This window comes from Lithobates pipiens, unplaced genomic scaffold (genome assembly GCF_037356315.1).
Source record: "Lithobates pipiens isolate NorthernLeopardFrog02 unplaced genomic scaffold, aLitPip1_a1.2 Scaffold_17, whole genome shotgun sequence".
Taxonomy (NCBI): domain Eukaryota; kingdom Metazoa; phylum Chordata; class Amphibia; order Anura; family Ranidae; genus Lithobates; species Lithobates pipiens.
The window spans coordinates 14746515-14770042 of record NW_027507755.1 but is presented as its reverse complement, the minus strand read 5'-3'; the positions used below and the strand labels follow the sequence as shown (position 1 = coordinate 14770042).

At 42.6% G+C, this 23528-nt stretch overlaps 1 protein-coding gene across 1 annotated transcript in view; it reads left to right on the top strand.

The window, feature by feature from the left end:
* LOC143986595 (putative N-acetylated-alpha-linked acidic dipeptidase) overlaps positions 1-23528 on the top strand; it is a 113574-nt gene that overhangs the window by 52886 nt on the left and 37160 nt on the right. The window contains exons 7-12 of the mRNA XM_077485004.1: positions 1488-1581; positions 4374-4472; positions 6651-6736; positions 8599-8718; positions 16920-17002; positions 21849-21912. Coding sequence (XP_077341130.1) covers positions 1488-1581; positions 4374-4472; positions 6651-6736; positions 8599-8718; positions 16920-17002; positions 21849-21912 — 546 coding nt within the window. The remainder of the gene's footprint in view (positions 1-1487; positions 1582-4373; positions 4473-6650; positions 6737-8598; positions 8719-16919; positions 17003-21848; positions 21913-23528) is intronic.

Genomic DNA, 23528 nt, shown 5'->3' with positions numbered 1-23528 from the left:
GTGTCAAAGGCAGCAGAGAGGTCCAAGAAAAGTGGTACAGAATAGTGTCCGTTGGTTTTAGCTGTTAGTAGGTAATTTGTGAGTTTAAGGAGAGCAGTTTCCGTGGAGTGTTGAGGTCAAAATCCAGACTGAACGGGATCAAAACGTTTGTTCATGGTCAGATGGTCGCTCAGTCGGTTGTAGGCCATTTTTTTCATTCTGTAATGCAGTGACTAGCGAATGTTTTAGAGAGTTTGGGAAGATGCCACGAGAGAGAGAGGTTGAAAATATGAGTTGGTGAGTGTAGAATTGAGTCAGAGGGTGAGCTTCTTCCCTCTCCCATGGTGGCCTTCTCTGGACTCACTCTCCCAGACCAAGTGGACGGAAGGGAGTTGGAGTGGGAATCCTTATAGCCCCATGCAGCACCTATCAGGTACTTCACCCACCTCCCTCTCTGACACTCTCCTCTCTTGTAAGACATTGCATTTGTCTATTCTTGCCTATTTCTCTAATGCCCCGTACACACGAGAGGACTTATGTCCGACAGACTTCCAAAGGAGTTCCGCCGGAGTTCCGCCGGAGTTCTGACAGACTTTTCGGCCGAACGGACTTGGCCACACACGATCACACTAAACTCCGACGGATTCGAACGTGATGACGTACGACCTGACTCGAATAAGGAAGTTCATAGCCAGTAGCCAATAGCTGCCCTAGCGTCGGTTTTAGTCCGTCGGAGTAGCATACACACGAGCGGAGTTTTCGAAGGGGACCGGGTCCGGCGGAGTTCCTTCGGGAAAATTTGAAGCATGCTTCATTTCTAAAGTCCGTCAGACTTTGGCGAATCAAAAGTCCGTTGCAGCCCACACACGATCGGATAGTCTGACGGACTCGGTCCTTCGGACTTTGGATGTTGAAAAGTCCGCTCGTGTGTACGGGGCATTAGAATTGCTGCCATCTATTGCCCCCCTGGACCAGTATCAACCTTCCTTGATGACTTCTCTGCCTATCTAACCTACTTTCTCTCTTGTGAAACCCGTACAATTATTCTCTGTGACTTCAACATCCCTGTTAACATTAACACTACTATTACTTCTAAACTTCTGAGTCTAACCTCAACTCTTGACCTGAAGCAATGGCTACAGGCAGGAGCGTATCTTCCAAGGCAAATAAGGCATTTTCCTTAGGCGGCAGTTTTCAGGGGGGGGGTGGCGCTGCCACCTCCAGGCTACCTCTTCCTGCCACTTCATCCTGCTGCAGTGACCCCCTGCAAACCCGATGCCCTGAAGCTGTCAGCTTCCCTCCTCTGCCTTCCCGGGAGCTGGTATGTTGGCACCAGATAATAAATCCATACATAGTGTGTGTGTGTGTGTGTGTGTGTGTGTGTGTGTATGTGTATATAATATAATATATACACACACACAGTATATTAAAGTTTTCAGTTTAGAATGAAGTGGTAATGTCGCACCTCTTGAGTTATTTTTTTTTTTTTTTTTTTTTTTCTTCAACAGAGTATGCCTTCAGATCTGCTGTGAAGGATGGTGTAGGACTTCCTAAAATCCCAGTCCACCCTATAGGGTACCACGATGCTGAGATGCTGCTAAAGTAAGGATGAGCATGACCTAAAGCAGACATTAAAACACTACTTACTCCAGTTACAGTATATATTCTTTCACAAATGTTCTCAATGACCACAATAGGCTGCTGCAATGGACATCGCTGCAACATTGAAAAAGGTTTCTGGATTATTTCTGTGCGATTTCATGTGCGATTTGCATTGACATCTGTGTAAATGAAGTCTCACAGATGTTAGAGAGCCGCACATGAGATCTCACTGTTTGGCGGCTTTGGAATCGCAAAGTAGCACGATTTCAAAGCCGCACTGGTGTGAACCACATTTTATAGGAGTAAATGCCAGCTTTAGATCATGAGGTCTGATCCTGGCATAAGATTTAAATTAGACATTTTAAGTACTTTATATTACAATGGACTTAAAGTATAAGCAACATTTTTTTTTTTTCCATTTTGGATAGAGTGGAGAGGGATTTTTTTTTTGCTGTATATGCCTACATTAGGGAGATTTGTTCTCTCTATTTTTCCTGTTTACCATTATCATTGAAAGTGAAGGGTTTTGGGTTGTCCCCAGAAAAGTAATAGTGGGTAAATCCTCCAATTTAGGGGGCACTAGTTCTGGAGACCGGGGGGAGGGGGGTCCCCAAGGGATTCCCTTAATATTTGCAGAGATTCCCTCTCTCTTCCTGTTTGGCTAAGAGACAGGAAGTGAAGGGAAATCTCCCCAATGGGACAAAGATGGTAAAAATAAATTTTGCAGGCGTTAGAACTCTCCCTTACTCCATTCAAAATGAAAAAATAAATAAAAGTTTTGCCTGTAGTTCTACTTTGAAGTGTATCAAAGCCCAGGTTCACAATGACTGCCGGAATGAAATTGTGCAAGTTCAGCTGAACTTCATTCCCGCATGTCAGCCCCGACTTCGGGGGCGATTTCAGAGACATCTGTGCGGGTTTCTGCACTTATGTCAATGGAAATCGCACCCCAAAATCGCCAAAAGTAGTACAGAAACTACTTTTGGGAATCGGTGCCGCGCCGCAAATGTGGTGTGGCACTGATTCGGCCGTGGAAATTGCCGGAAATTTGGCAATCGATTTGTCTAATCGCATGCCAAATCGCATATCTCCCAACTGTCCCTTGTTTCGAGGGACTGTCCCTGATTTGGAGTAATGTCCCTCTTTCCTCTTCATTTGTCCCTCATTTTGGTCTGATCCATATAGTTGTATATAAAATGCACTTTCTATATTTTAATAAAGTGTTTCCCAGTGCTAAATTTCATCCAATTTCTAAATTGCTGCATTGTACATTTTAAAAGCCAATATAAAGAAATAGTAGAGGTAAAAAAGGCACTTATGGATTTAATAAACCTTCTTTTTTGGGGGGTTAATTCTCCTTTAAGGGGGGTGTGGCAGGAGGTGTGCCCTGTGCATACATACATCTGCTAGTAGGTGTCCCTCATTCCCATTTCAAAATGTTGGGAGGTAAGAAATCGCATCAATGTGAACCAGGGCTAAAGGCCATGTTTTCCATTTTTGCATAGAGCAAGGGGAGGGTTATAACACGTCAAGTTTTTTTTTTTTTTTTTTTTGCCATCTGTGTTCCATTGGGGAGATTTACCTTCACTTCCTGTCCCATAACCAAACAGGAAGTGTGAGGAAATGCCTCCAAAGTGAGTGAATCCTGGGTTATCACCAGGACCGGTGTCCCCGTTGGAAGATTTTCCCTCTATTACTGTCCCGGTGTCAACCCAAAACTTCAGATTTTCTTTTGCTTTCACTTTTGGTGTTCACGGTAAACAGGACACATAGAGAGGGTCCAACAGGGAGCTTCACTTCCTGGATTTACACAAACACAGAGGCACACCTTCAGCCCTGCAGCTCTCATTGGCCCTCTTATGACTCATCCCCCTCCCTTCCTGGCAAACTCTCTCGAGAGTGAGAGAGAGCTGTACATGGTGTCATAAGCCTAGGATAATGACCAGACAAGAAACAGGAAGTGGGCTGTATAAGGTATTTACTGGCAGAAAAAAAAATGTTTTACTATCCAACGTTCAAAAAGCAAGGGCAGAAGATTTAATAGATGGAAAGTTGAAAAAAATTACTGCAGGTCCACTTTAAGGAGATCATTTTGGGAGGCACAGTGGTGTAGTGGTTAGCACTCTCACCTAGCAGTAAAAAGGGTCACTGGTTCAAATCCCAACCACGACACTACCTGCCTGAAGTTTGCATGTTCTCCCTGTGCCTGTGTGGGTTTCCTCCGGGTACTCCTGTTTCCTCCCACAATCCAAAGACATGCTGGTAGGTTAATTGGCTTCTGTCCAAAAAATGCCCCTAGTATATGAATGGGGACCTTGGATCGTGGGCTCCTTGAGGGTAGGGACCAATGTGAGTGTGCAATGTACAGGGATGGGGGCAATTGTAGACACCTCACTCAGGTTGAACTGGATGGACTGGTGTCTTTATTCAACCTTACTAACTATGAAACTATTTATTTGATTGGCGTATAATGGTGACCAGGGGGTGGCAAAAGCAGGTAGTTGAGCCATGGTTTTACTGCCTCCCAGCCACCTACCTAATCAAATGCATGCAGCCGTTCTGCAACCAAGTGCAATGCATACGGTCCCAGCACAGTGGATCTGCTTTTTTGAGGGTTCAAATAGATGGCGAAGAGGTGACATATCGCCTGCCTCTGAAAAGTTACCCACTGCGGACCCCTTTTTTTAGATGCACAGCGAGAGCTGACACACATATGCTGTATACCTGGGCAGCTTTTGGCACCTTTTACTTAATGCTAAAATGTGAACTCGTATTTTCTGGATGTCTTATAGGAACCTTGGAGGAATGCCGGCCCCAGATAACACCTGGAAAGGAGGACTTAACATATCCTACAATATCGGCCCCGGGTATTCCGGAAGTCGCGCTAAGGAGTAAGAGGGGACATTTTTATCCATAGTGTTCATAAAGCCATTTTTGAGCAGCACTCCAGTCAGGAGCATTGCCTAGGCTGAGATGGTGTCTTCAATCTACTGCAGGCAGGAGGAAGCATTTTCTCAGTCTCTTCTCCTTCTAGTGAACAGGTGGCAATGTTGTAAGTATGTGATAGGCAGCAGCAATTGGGCTGATCTGTGTCAGAGAGTGACTAGTTGTCCAGGGAGCTGCATATGAAGTCAAGACCTGCTGTATGATAGGGAATAACAGTCTGAGCCTGGAACCCCCGCCAAGTAATGCAACCAACGCGTTTCACTCCAACCACCGGTGCTTACTCATGTGGAACCCCCATGGGTATTGTCTATCTTGTGAACTGGCAATGTAGTAGATGGTGACCCTGGATGATGCCAGCAAATGGTTTCATTCTAATGTAGAGAAAAGCAGATAAAGACATTGTCAGGGGATGTAATAAATTCCTGTGCAACTACACATGATACGCATGTTCTTTAACATTAGAAAATATACCATATTACCAAAACTATTGGGGCGCCTGCCTTTACACGCACATGAACGTTAATGGTATCCAGTGGCAGCTGGTGCTTAATATTTTGAGGGGGGGGGGGGCAGCAAACAAACCTGGCCCCCTCACTCACCCTACAAACCTCCCCCACCCAGATGGGAAGTCGATCCATGGCCCTACCTTAAGAGGTGGTGCTGGATTCGGGGTAGGGATCATAGAAGCGGCCCCTCCACCTGCTGCAGCTTACTGAGGGAAGAGCCAGGGCCATTGCTTCTCTTCCCTATTAGAGACTCTGGCTCTAATTGCGTGCTTAAAAAAAAAAAAGCCATTGGAATCCAGGTGTCCGATGCCCCCCAGTCTTAGTCCGTAGGGTTCAATATAGAGTCGGCCCAACCTTTGCAGCTATAACAGCTTCAACTCTTCTGGGAAGGCCGTCCACAAGGTTTAGGAGTGTGTCTATGGGAATGTTTGACCGTTCTTCCAGAAGTGCATTTGTGAGGTCAGGCACTGATGTGGACAGGAAGACCTGGCTCAAAGTCTCCGGTGTAATTCATTCCAAAGGTATTTTATCGGGTTTAGGTCAGGACTCTGTGCAGGCCAGTCAAGACTCACTGAGAAGCTCAGTGTGCTGCCGCTTCTATTCCACCAGCTCTTATGCGGCTGAGAACAGAGGAATGTGATCACTAAAGGCCCCTTTCACACTGGGGCGGCAGCGGTGTCGGCGGTAAAGCGCCGCTATTTTTAGCAGTGCTTTACCGGCGTTTCAGCGGCGCTTTGCCAGCGGTATAGCCGCGCTGCCCCATTCATTTCAATAGGTTTCACTGGAGTGAAAGGGGCTGTTTTTTTCCAGCGCTATTTTTAGCGCTGTAGCGTCTGAAAACCGCCCAGTGTGAAAGGGGCCCTTATTAAAAAAAATTTAAGAAAGGGGAAAAAAGGCATTTATAATTTTTTTTTTTTTTATATATTTTATACAAAAATGTTTTGCCTTTAATTTCTATTTTAAAACGAATGGGTTGTTTTACAAGGTGATTGTTTACAATCACTTTAAAATCACACAGGCAGGTGTGCGTGTGTGTGTATGTGTGTGTATATATATATATATACACACACACACACACTCTGTCTTGGCGTATAATACGCACTTTTTCGCTTGCTATGCACAGATACTGCAATTTTAGCTGCCTCGGAGGGGACAGGAAGGGTGGTGGGACGAGCGCCGTCAGATTACATACAGTGAGAATCTCTTGTTTACTTGGCTGCCTCTGTAATAGGAAGTCCCGTCTCCTGGGAAGCCATTGGACCACTGTTCTGTCTATCATAGGAGATTCTCACTCTATGTAATCTGTCAGCGCTCGTCCCGCCCCCCTCTCTGTCCCCTCTAGGCTGCAGATGGGAATTGATCCGACTGCACTGATGTGCACTGATGAGGCTGCATTGATGGCACTTGTGAGGCTGCAGATGGGTATTATTAAGGCTGCATTGATGGCAATAGTGAGGCTGCAGATGGGCACTGACCCTTATTTTGCTTCAAAGTTCCTTATTTAAAATTTTAAGTTTTTTTTCTGAAACTTCCCTCTTAAAATGAATGTGCATGTTATACGCTTATATATATATATATATATATATATATAAAACAACAGTCTGACTTTTTTTGCAGGAAGGTGAGGATGCGCATCCAAACGTACAGTGAAATAAGAAGAGTTTATAATGTCATTGGAACCATCAAAGGAGCCGTGGAGCCAGGTGACAGTGGGATATTAGAATCCTTCCATTAAATTGCAGCAATTATTAATATAACCAGCCTGTAGAAAATATGACACATCTGAAGTGATAAATTGTTATTAATAGGCGTATAGAGTAATTCCGTATTCATTCTAACAGAAGTACATGCATTTTTAAGTATTACTGCTATAAGAACATAAATCTGGCTTTATATTAAACTGAACTTCAGGCACATGTTAAAGAAAAAAAAAAAAAAAAGAAAACTTCTGTTAAATCCAGATAGTGAGTCATTAAAAAAAACGGAAACGCTCATTTTGAAGTCTCACATCCTTTAAAAAAAAAAAAAAAAACATTGAAGTCTCACCTCTTTTTATAGCCCTGTATGATTTACTTGGAAATTACTTAAAATCTCTTTTTCTGTTAGTAAGAATGCTGCTTCTTGCCCTTGCACTGCAGTGCTCTGTGCTGGCAGAGCTGAGTAACAGCCACAACCTGTAGCGGAAAGATACTTTTTATCCGCTAAATCACATACAGTACATGCACGTCATTTGGCTGTACGTGGTTGTACCGGGATGATGCCTACAGCTACAGGCTATCATCCTGGTATTGTTTTTTTTTTTTTTTTTTTTAATCTGGCGCCGGCTTTTATGTAAAAGCCATTCTAGTGGCTAATTAGTCACTGTATTGCTTTTACAGGCAGCGGGAGGGGTTGTGTCCACTAGTGCCTCTCTGAGATCTCCCATCCTGGTGAGGAGCCCGGGAATAAAAGCCGGCCTACTACAGAGATCATGGAGGACTGGAATGTGCCCCATGATCTCTGTGGTATAGGAACCCAGAAACAATGTCCCTGTTGGTTTCCTGAATGTAAACTGCTCCATTTTTAAGTTGGTAAAGCATCTGAATACACCAAAGTTTTTGTGATCAAATGCTTTTAGGGCAGAGGAGACATCTGAGTTCTAATAGACCCCAGATCTTTCAATAAAAAGTGCCTATTGCTATTACAAGGAATGTAAACATCCCTTGTGATAGTAATAAAAGTGATACTTTTTTTTTTAAGAAACAGTATAAAAAAAATGTAAAAAAATAAAATATATGATAAAAAACAAAACAAAAAAAACCCCAATAAAGTGCCCCCATCCCCCCATGCTCGCGCACAAAGGCAAATGCACACATTGGTCCCCGTACACATACGTAAATGCCACACCGCCCATCGCACCACACATGTGAGGTATTGCAGCAAACATCAGAGTGAGAGCCATATATCTATCACCAGACCTCCTTTGAAACTCTCCACTAGTAACCTGTAAAGGCTTTAAAGGCATCACCTATGGCAACGTAGATTGTCACCATTCCACAAGCGTGTACAATTTTAAAGCATGACATGACATGTTGGGTATCTATTTACTCGGCATAACACAATCTTTTATTTTTTACCTAAAAATTGGTTATTGTACTAGGTTTGTGTGCATTAAAATTCATGAAAATTGCAGTAAAAAAAAAGGCTGCGCAAATGCCGTGTGACCTAAAAACTTGCAAAACCCACTATTTTATTCTATAGGGCCTCTGCTAAAAAAAAAAAAAAAATATATATATATATATATATATATATATATATATATATATATATATATATATATATATATATATGCAATGTAAAAAAAAAAAAAGCAAATTGCGGCAAAAAAAAAAGCACTGCAGAAAAACTCAAAAGCAACATGCATAGATGTGAATCATGCCTAAAGTAGAAATAAACTCTCATGTTCATTTACAAGAACAGTAGGGTTGCTGCTGTTGTGAAATCAGATTAGGATTTTGTCACAGTCATGTATTACATAAAAATAGTGCCAAGTGGAGTTCCTAAAACAAGCCAATGTCCTTCTTAGACAGGTATGTCATCCTTGGCGGCCATAGGGATTCCTGGGTGTTTGGAGGGATTGATCCGCAGAGTGGAGCGGCGGTGGTGAACGAGATTGTCAGAAGTGCGGGGAAACTGAAAAAAACAGGTAATGCATTTGGCTTCCCTAATTTACTTGATTTCTTTTTTTTTTATGTTACTTCTAAATGTATTTTGTTATTGTGCTTTTGCAGTACATGCCAATACAGCTGTGCTCAAAAGTTTACACACCCTTGGAGAATTGGTAAGATACAGTATGGCCTTTTTGAACTACTTCCCACCCGGCCACTGTACATAAACGGCCGGGTGGGCGCTCTCTCCTTCTGAGTGGACATTCGGGAATGTCCCTCAGAAGGAGGGGGATCGCGTGCGTGCCCGCACAGCGGCACGACCCTGATGCGCTCGTGTCACCCAGACATGGCGCATCTCCGATCGGCAGGAGGGTTCTCTGATTGGCCCTCCTGATCACACAATGGCCATGTCCAATCAAAGCCGTCATGTGATGTAAATACAGAGTCGGTAGCTAGGCAATCGGCTCTCCTCTCCTCACACAGAAATTGTTGCTGAGGAGAGGAGAGCGGATTGCTGCAGCCGGCTGGTGATCAGTGAGTATGAGCTGTTTTTTACAGCTTTTTACTCACTGATCACCAACCTAGTGTCATCACAATGTAAAACACACATGTCCCAACACAATGTCCCCAAAACACATGTCCTTAAAACACATGTCCCCAAATAATAAAAACACCTGTCCCCCACACATGTCCCAATAAAATCACAAGTCCCAATGATTATCTGCACACACATGTCTGTGATCACCTGCGCACATCTGTACATGATCATTTGCGTACATCTGTCCGTGATCACACAAACCAATTATTATACACTTAACAGAAATGTTTTTACCAAAAACATGTAGCAGAATAAATTTTGGCTTAAATTTATGCCAAAATTTGATTTTTTTGGATTTCTTTTAAAATAGAAAGAAGAAAATATTGTTTTTTTTTCCAAATTTCCGCTCATTTTTTAGCTTATAACGCAAAAAAAAAAAAAAAACTGAGTCATGAATAAATACCACCAAAAAAAGCTCTATTTGTGTGACCAAAATGATAAAAATTAAATTTTGGTACAACATTGCATGACCGAGCAATTGTCAGTGAAATTGCGAGAGTGCTAATAGGTCTGGGAAGGAAGGGGGCGAAAGCGCCCAGTATTGATGTGGTTAAAGAAAACATGAGTGAGCAGGCAAAACACATTTCTTTTAATTCTTATGGGATCAATATTGAACTACAAGTCATAACACAATGGTACAATCCTAAAACTAAGAGCATTTTCACACTGAGCAGTGCCAAGCATCAGCGGTAAAGCGCCGCTATTTTCAGTGCCACTTTACAGTCATCTTTACGGCGCTTTTCAGCCGTTAGGGGGGCAGTTTTAACCCCCGCTAATGCCCAAAAAAAGTGTTCAAAGCGCCCCTGCCCATTGATTTCAATGGGCAGGGGTGCTTTAGGAGTGCTGTATACACCGCTCCTACAGCACCTTTAAAGATGCTGCTTGCAGGATGTTGTGTCCTGCCAGTGCACCACTCCAGTGTGAAAGCACTCGGGCTTTCACACTGGAGTTAGAGGAGAGGCGCTTTGCAGGCACTATTTTTAGCTTTAGCTATAGCGCCTGTAAAGCTCCTCAGTATGAAAGGGGTCTAAATATGAGAAACAAACCTTAAACAAATGAAATGCCCCCTGTTGAAAAGTCTGCATACCCTTAGTTCTTAATACCGTGTATTGCTCCCTTTAGCATTAAGCAGGCAGTCTTTTGTAATAGTTGTCTAAGAGGCTACAAGTTTGTGCAGGTGGTACAGCTGCCCATTCATCTTGGCAAAATGTCGCCAGGTCATGCAAACTCTTTAACCGCTTCCCGCCTGGCCTATAGCAGGATGACGGCCGGGAAGTGGTTCAGTTATGCTGACTGGGCGTCATATGACATCCAGCAGGATAACAAGCCAGCACGCCCTCGTGGGGGATGCGTACCGCAGCGATCGGTGATGTCAGTCTGACACACTGCAACTCCAATCTAGGTAAAGAGCCTCTGATGGAGGCTCTTTACCATGTGATCAGCTAACAGGAAAAGCCATGTAATTGTAACAGACCTAGCCAGGACAGAGTCTTTTGGAGGGGACTGAATGCTAGCCTCTTGCCCACCGATCATGGGCCCTGGCATTTGGGGGAATGGTCCTATTTGTGAGCTGTATGCCTGGGGACCCTGGAGGTGGTGTTACTTTTGGATTCAGGTCCATATCCCCCCAAGACACAAACTCTGGGAACCCTTTATATCCTATTGTTGTTTGTGTTAATTAACTCTGTTATTGTGAGGTTTTCTTGTGTTTGCCCAAAGACTATTCTTGGTTGTTAATTCTGACCAATACAGGATCATTGCAAGACCTGATCACGTTGACCTCCGGAGACGGACTGTCTGGTCACCTAGGCTGCCTTAAGTACTGTGTTAATTAACATCTTAATTATGTAATTGTCTTTTAAGTTGTTGCTATAGGGGAGGAAGGAGTATCCATGAGCCAGCCCTACCTCATAATATAACCCATTGTGTTAAAAGTGTATAAAAAGGCTGTATTCTGTCCAATAAATCATTCAAGATTCTACAAGCCATTTTCGGCTAGACTTGTAGTCAAGTATAGGAGAGCCGATCGGCTGCTCTCCTGATAGGGGGGTCTGTGCTGATTGATGATGCCCACCCAGGACCCCCATGGATGCCACCCAGGACCACCAGGGATGCTTACCCAAGACCACCAGGGATGCCAATCAGTGCCCATAAATTATGCTAATCATTGCCCATCATAAATGCCTGCCAGTTCCACATCAGTGCCGCCTATCAGTGCCACTTATCAGTACCCATCAGTGTCGCCTACCAATGTCCATCAGTGCTGCATACCAGTGCCACCTATTGATGCCCACTAGTGCCCCTTATCAGTGCCACCTCATCAGTGCCCATCTGCGCTGCCTTGTCAGTGCAGCGTTTCACAATAATAAAAACTCCAGAGGTGAAAAGAAAGCTCTATTTGTGGGAACAAAATGATAAAAATGTTGTTTAGGTACAGTGTTGCATGACCGCGCAATTGTCATTTAAAAAGCGACAGTGCTGAAAGCTGAAAATTGGCCTGGGCAGGAAGAGGTATTGAAGTGGTTAATCATCTTGTATGAACCGCACATTTTTGTGATCTCCCCAGAGTGACTCGATGATATTGAGGTCAGTAGACTGGGAATGCAACTCCAGAACCTTCCCTTTTTTCTGCTGTAACCACTGGAGTCAGCTTGGTGCTTACGGTCATTGCCATGCTTGAAAAGTCCAAGAGCGTCCTAAAAGCTTTCCTGCAGAAGAATGCAAATTGTCTGCCAGTACGTTCCGACAACATGCTACATTCACATTGCCATTAATTGTCACAAGATTCCCCATGCCTTTAGAGCTTGCACACCCCCAAAACATCAGTGAGCCACCACTAAACCTTTTAATTGCCATTTTGCCATTTTTATATTTTTATGTGTGTCGTTATTTGTGTCTGTACCAAGGCCAAACATTTCAGGGGATAGAAACTTTTGATGAGAGGCATTTGGGTGATTTCTATTACCATTATGATGTAAAAAGGAGCCAAACAACTATGTGATAATAAATGGCTTCTTATGATCACTATCCTTCAATAAAAGACCATTTTTTTTAGCATGAAAATTTCTGCCAAGGTATGCAAGCTTTGAGCTGTATATACCACCCTTTGTACCCCACTGGACCCTTTTTTTTGCTTGGTATTTTCTAATCTTTGTCAATAAAGTGTATCCTTCTCTTTCGTTCATTGATGGACACAGCATCTTCATCTTGACCTTAGGGTTATATCGCCCCTTTAGGAGAGGACTAGGCAGAACATTTTAAAAACAGCAAAACTACACAATACCGCCCAGGGGGCGGTCCTACTGTCTATAACCCCTCACACTGCATCCAGCAGCTCAGTTTTTTTCTGCCTAGTGTAGGAGAAGGACCTGGCTCCCGGTGGGACCATTGATCCTGGGAATTTTAGATTTTTTTTTTTTTATGCATTTTTGATTCCTGTGATCTACAATCAACAGCTGGGCTGGGTGACAGGCTGGATAATATAGATCCTGGTAGTCTCCCAAGCCTTGCCATCGAGTGTGAGCAGACCTTAGCTACGCGCTGGGTCAGCCACGAATACCCCATCTGATCCAGGGGCGGTCGGTGAGCTGTATGCTCCGGGGCATACATGTGACCGGGCTACTGCTGTCCGTGTCACAGTGTGCCATGGCCGTCAGCCACCCCGTACTGCTCAAGATGGGTCTGTCAATGGAATGTGTCCAGCAGTCCCTACAGGAAGGGTAAGTATAGTTTCACCTGTCTCGGCAGGATGGAGTAGCTGGGAATTCCCTGGGAGGTAGACTAGGGGGTCTCACTCTCCCTTTCTTCTCTCCCTGTCCCTTCCCTCCTCCCCATGCTATGTGTGACTGGGCACATGCGGGTGCGGTGCATGTACCTGGACCCCCCGGGGGGGGCTGCCCTGGGTGTTGGGGGGGTCCACTCATCCTCTTCCCTGTTTCTGGGCCATGGTGGTGTGCAGGGCCATGGGGCCATGGTGGGGTGTTTGGTTGTGTATGCCATGTGGGGAGGCCGCCGCGCGGACCGCAGCCATTTTTCTGTAGTCACTGCCAGTTTTTTCCTTTCGAACATTTTCTGGAAGTCCGGTGGCCATTTTCCCAGCGCCCTCAGGCGCATTTTGCTGAGGCGGCCTTTTTCTAGTAGCCTCAGCTTGTTTTGCCTCTAGCGCTGGGTGCTTGTTTCCTTCTAGAACAGTGCGCTTTTTACACAGAACACCTTGTGGCTGACACAGGGGAGAGCGGACAGCAGCAGCACAGCGCAGTTCCTGGGTCAGGGTGGTGAGTCCTGCGGGGGGCCCCTCAGTCTGTGGCAGCTAGGAGGGTGGACATTTTGTGTGACTTGCCTTAGGTCCCTAAGTGGTGACAGGCGAGTGTGGGTCAGCATGGTGTCAGAAACAGGCGCTTCTTCCCCAGACATCCCTGTTATGGCAACTGGTTCCCCTGCACCTGCAGTGCCTATGGACGCTCTGTCAGTGGTCCTGGAGGCCTTTGTTGCCAGGGTGGAAGCAGCATGCGGATGCAAGGGGGGTAAAAAAATGCTCTCTCCCCCCCACTGTCTTCTGGAGAAAGCTCTGATTCAGACTCTGGTCCTTCTGTGGCCCCTGTTCTGACATGTCAGAGGCTGTGGACTAGGACCGTTTCGGATCAGCGCAGGAGAAAGCGATTGTGGGAATACTTATCACAGCAGTGCGGGATACCCTAAAGATGGAGGATATGGCAGGGGCATCTACAGAGGTGTCGGTCTCTTCTGGGTCCCACAAGCCAGCCCGCACGGCTAAGGTGTTTCCTTACCCAACTTATTTTGATAAGTTTATTTACAAGGAGTGGGGAAGACCGCAGTGGGCCTTTTCAGTCCAGAAACGCATGGCGGTGCGTTACCCCTTTGAGGATAGTTTCCTGAAGAAATGGATATCTCCAATTGCTTTCAAGGACCCTGCCGACAGGAGGGCCGAGGCGGTTGCCCAGTCCATGTTTACGGTGGTGGGGTTAGCATTGCGGCCAGTGTTAGCCACGGCCCTGGTGTCAGACGCTTACTGAATGGGCTAAATTGTTGCACCGTGAGTTGGAGAAGCAACAGGCTTCCCCGGTCTGCCCCATTTGAGGCCCTCTTTAGCTCACAAGTTGACAACCACTACTTTTACAGTATTTTCCTATCCCTGACAGAATGGGGCTTCATTGTTTTTCGTGCTTCTTCTTCTTCTGTACTTCTTAATTGTTTCTGATAGTTACATATCTGTGAGGTCTAAACCTATGAGTTAGAACCACAGTGTGTGATGAGGGAAGCCAAAACACCCAACAATGTGGCAGTTGTAAGCTTATTCCATACCATATTATTCCATACTATGGCATCCTGAGTTGCTAATCCCCATTTTACTATTTCTATTTTTAAATCTGATACCATCCTTTTATTCTGAAAAAAAACACAATGTTAAAACACTTGTTATTAAAATTACATATATTTAACTGGTATTTATTTATTACAGGTACTTATATAGCACCATCAATTTTACACTGTTTATACTTTTTTGTATATTTGTGTAGTATTTTTTCTATGTCTTTTTAACCATCGGTCATTGCTTGATCAAATGATTTTATGAACATTTAATAAATGACATATTTTTTCAAATGCTTTTGTGTGGTTGCAGCCTACAAAGTCCCAAGGAAGGGGGAATCTATTTTCTTTTTTTTTTTCTTATTAAATAAAAGTATGGTCAAATTACAAATGACATAGATATTGCAGAAGAATACAAGAGGGTGCTTCTAAGTGTAGCGATATACTGATTTATTATTAGTATTTATTAGCTAAGTGATAGTATGTACCTGATTACTATCGAAAACAGACAATTTGTTTAGTTCTGAATTAGTTTTTTTAACAACTGTTGACAAATTAGTTAATTTCGAATTTATGAAATATAAAAAAATAAAAATTTTCAAAATTTTCCAATTTCCAAATTTAGAATTTCCGGATTCTGAATTTGGAAATTTATAAATTCTGAATTCGGAATGCGGAAATTCTAAATTCGGAAATTGGAAAATTTTGGAAATTTCAGAAATTCGAAAATTCTAAATTAGGAAATTCGGAAATGTGAAAATTCTAAAATTTGGAAATGTGAAAATCTGAAAATAAGAATGAAAACTCAAAAGAATGAAAATCAGAAAATTATAAAACTGGAAAATCTGAAATAATAACTACCGTATTTATCGGGGTATAACACGCACCGGTGTATAACACGCACCCCAAGTTTAGGAGGACATTTTAAGGAAAAAAGTTTTAGGAGGGAAGTTTAAGGGAAAAAAAACTTACATTTAAATGCCCGTCAATGCAGCCTTATCAGTGTGCATCTGCAGCCTTGTCCATCATTGCAGAATGATCAGTGTCATTTGCAGCTTGCCCAGCATCATTTGCAGCTTGCCCAGCGCTGTTTGCAGCTTTGCAGTGTCATTTGCAACTTGCTCAGCGCCGTTTGCAGCCTTGCCCATGTTTAAATTTCCCGCCGCCGAGACAGACCAAGCGAGCGCCGCCGAAAAAGACTGAGCGCCGCCGAACAAGACAGAGCCGATTGCTCGGCTCCGCTCGTAGTCCCCCCTCCCTGCTGTTTCTCTAGCAAGCGCTGCCGAAAAAGACCGTGCCGTCTGTACTGTGTATTCGGCTGGGCTCCGCTCGCAGTCCCGCCCAGTATGGCGGCCGAGTACACAGTACAGTCGGCTCGGTCTTTTTCGGCAGCGCTCGCTCCAGAAACGGCAGGGAGGCGGGACTACGAGCGGAGCCGAGCAATCGGCTCAGTCTTGTTCGGCAGCGCTCTGTCTTGTTCGACAGCGCTCGGTATTTTAGACTCACAGACAGTGGGGATCGGCGTATAACACGCACCCACGACTTTCCCACGATTTTAAGGGGGAAAAAGTGCGTGTTATACGCCGATAAATACGGTAACTAGAAATTACTATTAAATTATAGCTATTGGAATTTCCTTTCAAATTTGGCTATTAGTGAACGTAACGAGTAAGAATTTATCCAAAGTTACGAATTATCTGAAATAATGGATGCCATATCTAAAAGAATGGAATGTAACGATCTAATAAATAACAATAATAACAATAAAACCTTTTTATTATTATTACTTATTAATTTAAATCCATTCCATTCGTTTAGATGCGGCATTCATTATTTCGGATAATTTGTAACTTCAGATAAATTTGTATTCAATATGTTCACAAACAGCCAAATTTGAAAGGAAATTCCAATACCTATAATTTAATAGTTAGTTATTATTAGTTGGTTATTATTTCAAATCTTACTGATTTTCTTTATTTTTTTTCAGATTTTCAAATTTTGGATTTTTGAATTTTCGAATTCCAAAAATTAGAAATTAGAAAATTCCGACTTTCAGAAATTAGAAAATTTCAGTAATTCGGAAATCCAAAAATTAGAAAAACGAAAATTCAAAAATCTGAATTTTCGGAATTCCAGATTTCCGAAAAAAGCAAAAAAACGAATGAAACGAAAACTAACACATTTTTTGTCAGTGCACATGTCCCTGGTTTCACTTGAACTGGTTTCTGAATACACGTGATGATTGTAATTTTAGTATGTTTGAATGCAATCATGATGTTTTTGTTCTTTCCAAAAATATAAAAATAATTTTAGGTTGGAGGCCAAGAAGAACAATGATTTTTGCCAGCTGGGATGCAGAAGAGTTTGGACTCTTAGGGTCTACAGAATGGGCAGAGGTAATAAATCTATTTCCCGATCTCAAACCTTTAATTCTAAGGGCATATTTATAAAGCAAAGAATGAGACAGCCACTGCAAATTCCCCATGTTTATACACTACAGTTCTCCTGTACATTCAAAAAATTAGTCACTTGAGTACTGCAATAGTCCTTCATTACCAGGCCATTTTTCAGTTTTAAGAGATCTTATAGTTTGGCTGACAATTAATCAGTCATGCAGCACTGTACTCATAATAATTTTATATTATCATTTTTTTTTGCTTTTTTTAGATGGCTTTCTTTTGTTGCTATTTAATATCCACTTGGTTTTGTTGTCCTTCAATAAATAAGGGAAACATTTTGGTGGGGAAAAAGAACCTGTTGTATGCGATTTCTTAAAATGCTTGAGTGGATAAATGTTTTTCCGAATGTTAATATGTGTTGGGTTCAGGCCAAATCATTTGAATATGATTCCTATCACACCAAATTACAGCAGTTTTTGAGTCTCGGTGACGCCAGGGTTGTGTTGGTACTCCACCTCCTGAAGAAGACCCTGCCACTCAGGTCTGGTCTGTAATGCTATATTAGCCAATGGCTATTGTGTTTATGCACAAATTTTTTTTCCTTTTCCAATAAAGTTGTATCTGGTAATGTTCTAGGCCAGTGATGGCGAACCTTGGCACCCCAGATGTTTTGGAACTACATTTCCCATGATGCTTAACTAGACTGCAGAGTGCATGAGCATCATGGGAAATGTAGTTCCAAAACATCTGGGGTGCCAAGGTTCGCCATCAATGTTCTAGGCCAGTGATGGCGAACCTATGGCACGCGTGCCACAGCTGGCACTTCAAGCCCTCCTTGTCGGCACGCCAGGGGAATCCCCCAGCCAGGCAGTCACTTGCACTGACGTTGCAGGCAGGGAGGAGCCAGCTCTCTTCCTTGCATCAGTGCCAGTGACATCGGCAGGGGAGTGGGCAGCCAGTCATCTTGTTCCATGTGTGCCATTTAAGAGGGGTGTAAAATTCTTCTTTCTCCACCATCCAGACTCTGTTCAGCAGCTTATTGCCTCCTCCGGACCACTATACTTTTGGTAAGGCATTCAGGGATTCCTTTCTGCAGGTACCCTATTTCAGCTCCCCCTGCTCCAGGCAGACTTTGGTTCAGTCTGTCCTAGTGCAGCCTGTGAAAAAGAGAAGGGGGAGGGGCGGTGTCGGAGCTGATTTTCCATGCGGAGAGGTGCAATGGTTGCTAGCTGGCATCCAGGCGGCGGGGATATCGAGGAGTGGCCGGATGTTGGGGATTCCTTCAATACTGTCTGGGGAGAGCTGAACAATGAGGGAATAGAATGGTAAGGAGGAGGGTGGATCCTCCGATCTACATTGTACTGTGTGGGGGCATGTTAGTATTGCAGGAAGCATGTGTCATGTAGCTGAGTGCATGTGTCATGTAGCTGAGTGCATGTGTCATGTAGCTGAGTGCATGTGTCATGTAGCTGAGTGCATGTGTCATGTAGGTGAGTGCATGTGTCATGTAGGTGAGTGCATGTGTCATGTAGGTGAGTGCATGTGTCATGTAGGTGAGTGTAATGGTCAGGTAGGTGAGTGTAATGGTCAGGTAGGTGAGTGTAATGGTCAGGTAGGTGAGTGCATGTGTCATGTAGGTGAGTGTAATGGTCAGGTAGGTGAGTTCATGTGTCATGTAGGTGAGTGAATGTGTCATGTAGGTGAATGCAATGGTCAGTTAGGTCAGTGTATGTTGCACAGTGCATTCTGCATTCTTTTTGGTCCCTTAGGGTTCATTCAAAGCTGGTTTAATTCTGTGTTGGCACTTTGAAAGAAATAAGTTGGTTTTGCGTCACGGTTTGGGCACTTGGGCTCAAAAAGGTTCGCCATCACTGTTCTAGGCCTTTCTGTGACTTTGTTTTGTATATAAGCAAATTGTTGTTGTTATTAATATACAGGATTTATATAGCATAGACAGTTTTCGCAGATCTTTACAACTTGAGGGTAGACAGTACAAACACAATACACTTTAATACAGTAGGAATCAGAGGGGCCTGCCCATTAGAGCTTAAAATCTAAGGGAAAGAGGGAAGGTCAAGAGATACAAGAGGTAATAACTGTGGGAGATGAACTGATGGAGAAGATAAATGTTCAGTTGTTAGGTGGGGGGCCAGATATGCTTCCCTGAAGAGATGAGTTTTCAGGGATCATTTGAAAGTAGACATAGTAATGCCCCGTACACACGGACGGATTTTCCGACTGGAAATGTTGGATGTGAGCTTGTTGGCTGAAAGTCCGACCGCGTGTAAGCTCCATCGAACATTTGCTGTCGGACTTTCTGCCAACAAATGTTGGCTAGCAGGTTCTCAAATTTTCCTCCAACAAAGCTTTGTTGTTGAAATTTCCGATCGTGTGTACACAAGTCTGACACAAAAGTTCACGCGTGCCCGGAATCAAGCAGAAGGTGCCACACCTTTTTTTTTTTTTTTACATTTTTTTTTCAATGTTTCTGTCTTCTGTCTGTCTAGTTTGGCAAAAAATAAAAAATCCAGTGATGATTAAATACCACCAAAACAAAAGCTCTATCTGTCTCAAAAAAAAATGCAAAACATTTTATTTGGGTACAGCGTTGCATGACCACGCAATTGTCATTAAAAGTGTGACAGCGTTTAAAGCTGAAAATTAGCCTGGGCAGGAAGGGGGTGAAAGTACCCAGTATTGAAGCAGTTAAGGCGAGGTTCCAGCCTTTCTTTTGTTTTGTTTTTTACAATAAAAACACCCCCGCAATGGTCTCGTCTTTTCTAATAAATTTTGGCATTTTTTTTCTTATGCCCCATACACAGGGTCGGACATTCCAACCACAAAATCCGTCAAATTTTTTCAGACGGATTTTGGCGGAAACTTGTGTTGCATACACACAGTCGCACAAAGTTGTCTGAAAATCTGATCGTTCAGAACGAGGTGACGTCAAACACGTACGACGGGACTACGTAGAGGCCAGTAGCCAATAGCTTTCGTCTCCAAATTTTTTCTGAGCATGCGTGGCACTTTGTGCGTCGGAATTCTCTACACACGATCGTAAAAAGTCAGATGGGATTTTGTTGTCGGAAAATTTTAGGTCCAGTCTCAAACTTATTCATTGTTGTGTAAAAAAACTCACTGTGCTTTCCTTAGCGAGCGTTCGCCCATCTTCAGTTTGGGCATTTGATGCCCACTTGTTGCTCCTTCTGGGATATGGCGCTGCTGGCTACCCAGCATGCACTTCCCAATCTCGTGCATGCGCATTGCGTACAAAGCGCGGCTATAGAAATAGAAGCGGAGACTGCCCATTGGCCCCTGGTTTTGATGACACTCCTATCCCAGGGGCCAGTGCGTGGCCGGATATGATGTACCAGCGGAAGAGAAACGTGGACTAATAGGTTAAAATGCTTTGGGGGGGGGAAAAAAACAACTTCAAATGAGCAATGTAATTGTGATCACCAACACAGGTGGGGAAACTTTAAAAAGTGGGTGGAACTCCACTTTAAAATATGGGCAAAATGGAATATTCCTTTTAAACGAAGGGCAATTTCCATAAAATATAGACAGCAAGTGTCCAGCAAACATTTCCCGAGAGAATTGCACAATAAATCTTTTATAAACCGACCTCTCTCTGTACACAGGAATGAAGGGCTGAATTTCTATCACTGCAGGTACACAAACCAACTTCTCTTTATTAAAGGGAACTCCTTTACACAGAACATTTTCTAGCTTTACAGTTCCTTAGCTGACATTTTGTGACAATTTGTACAGTAAATAAGCTTATTTGAAATGACTTTGTGATTGATTACTATAGAGGAAAAAGGTCCTTACCATAATATATTTTTGATGTAATATTTACTAGACATGTACACTGACAAAAAATGTGTTCCTTTTCGTTTCATTCATCTTTTTGCTTTGTTCAGAAATTCGAAAATACGAAAATTTGGAAATGCGAAAATTCGGAAAACCGAAAATTCCGATTTTTGAATTTCAAAATTTTTGAATTTATGAATTTTCACATTTCTGAATTTCCGGATTTACGATTTTTTCGGATTTTCCAATTTCTGAAATTTTCAATTTCGGATTTTTGGAATTCGTAAAATTTGGAAATTCTAAAATCTGAAAAAAAAGAAAATCCGTAAAATTCTAAATAATAACAAACTATTAAATTATAGGTATTGGAATTACCATTTAAATTTGGCTGTTTGTGAATGTAACGAATACAAATTCATCTGAAGTTACGAATTATCCGAAATTACGAATGACGCATCTAAACCTATGGAAGGGAGCAAATTAATAATAATAATAAAAAGGTTTTATTATTATTATTGTTATTATTAGAGCGTTACATTCCATTCGTTTAGATACAGCATTCGTTATTTCAGATAATTTGTAGCTTCGGATAAATTTGTACTCGTTGCGTTCACTAACAGCCAAATTTAAAAGGAAATTCCAATACCTATAATTTAATATTTATTATTAATTATTCAGATTTTTGGGATTTCGAATTTTCTGATTTTCATTCTCTTGAATTTTCAGATTTTGATTGTTATTCTTTGGTTTTCAAATTTCCACATTTTAGAATTTTTAAATTTATGAAATATTGAATATTTGAATTTCCTAATTTCGAATTTCCAAACATCCGAATTCTAATTTCTGAAATGTTCTAATTTCCGAAATTTGGAACTTTCAGAATTTTGGAAATTGCCAATTTCAGAAATTGGGGATTTTGGAAATTGAAAAATTGATAGATTTCGGGAACTAAAGAATTTGTCAAAATTTGTTAAAAAAACGAATTTGGAACTAAACGATGTCTAATATTTTCTCTGTTTTTGGATTGCAGGAAAATGTTAAAATTCTAGAAAAGAGGGCAGTGGCTTATATAAATGCTGACTCCTCTGTAGAAGGTAAGACTTTTTGTATTTGCCAAAATCAGTCCTTGGGAAATATGAATTCTTATATTAAAAATTACATACAGTAGTGTAAAAAAGAAAAAATGTAGACTTCTACCGGCCTGTCTTTACGCGTCACCTCATATTAAAATATAAAAGGATATTGGAATATCAGACTGTGCATGGGCACCTATTGCCAGAGAAGATAATATGGATTAACTGCTAAACAACTTCAGCTCCGGAATATTTTACCCCCTTCCTGACCAGAGCAGATTCGGCACTGCTTCATTTAACTGACAATTGCGCGGTCACGCGATGTTGTACCCTAACAAAATGGATGTCCTTTTTTTCCACAAATAGAGCTTTCTTTTGGTGGTATTTGATCACCTCTGCAGTTTTTCTTTTTTGCGCTATAAACAAAAAAATAGCGACAATTTTGAAAAAAAAAGCAATATTTTTGACTTTTTGCTATAATAAATATCCCCCAAAAATATATAAAAAATGTTTTTTTTTTCCTCTGTTTAGGCCGATATGTATTCTTCTACATAAAAAATTCACAATAAGCGTATATTGCTTGGTTTGCGCAAAAGTTATAGCGTCTACAAAATAGAGGATAGATTTATGGCATTTTTATTATTATTATTATTATTATTATTTTTTTTTATTAGTAATGGCGGCGATCTTTGATTTTTATCGCCACTGAGAACATTATGGCAGACACATCTGACACTTTTGACACTATTTTGGGACCATTGTAATTTTATGCAGCGATCAATGCTATAAAAATGAACTGATTACTGTATAAATGACACTGGCAGGAAAGAGGTTAAACATTAGGGGCCGATTAAGGGGTTAAGGGTCCTAGGGAGTGATTCTAACTGTTGGAGGGATGGGCTACCACTGACATGACAGCGATCACTGCTCCCGTTGACAGGGAGCAGTAGATCTGTCATGATGACACAAGGCAGAACGGGGAAATGCCTTGTTTACATAGGCATCTCCCCGTTCTACCTCTCCACACCGCAATCGTGGATTGCCGGAGAACATTGAGTTCCCCGGGACCCATGGGCACGCTCCCGCGGTGTGTGGCGGTGCATGAGCACCCAAAAGGCAGCATATTTAAAGGGACATACCTGTATGCCCCATTGACTGCCTGTGCCATTCTGCCAACATATATGTGTGTGCGGCGGTCGCAAACAGTTAAGGACCAGCCACAGTTGTACTGCAGCAATGTGGCTCGATCCCACGAATCGCCGTCATTGTACGTCAGCCCGTACATGGCAATTTGTGGGTGCGCGCACACTCACTGGCCAGCGGGGGAGCCAGTCAGCGAGTGGGGCGGACTTGATGTCCTCTGGCCACCCACAATCTTTCCTCGCAGTGACAGAACGGGGATCTGCCTGTGTAAACAAGGAAAACCTCTGTTCTGACAGGGGAGATCACACAGATCCTATACTAAGCAGGAAGAGGGATCTGTGTGTTTCCCCAGTCACAAAGCCCTCCCATACAGTTAGAAAACTCAAACGGGGAACACATTTAACCCCTTGATTGCCCCTGATGTTAACCCCTTCCCTGCCAGTATCATTGGTACGATAAGTGCATATTTTTAGCACTGATTACTGTAATAATGT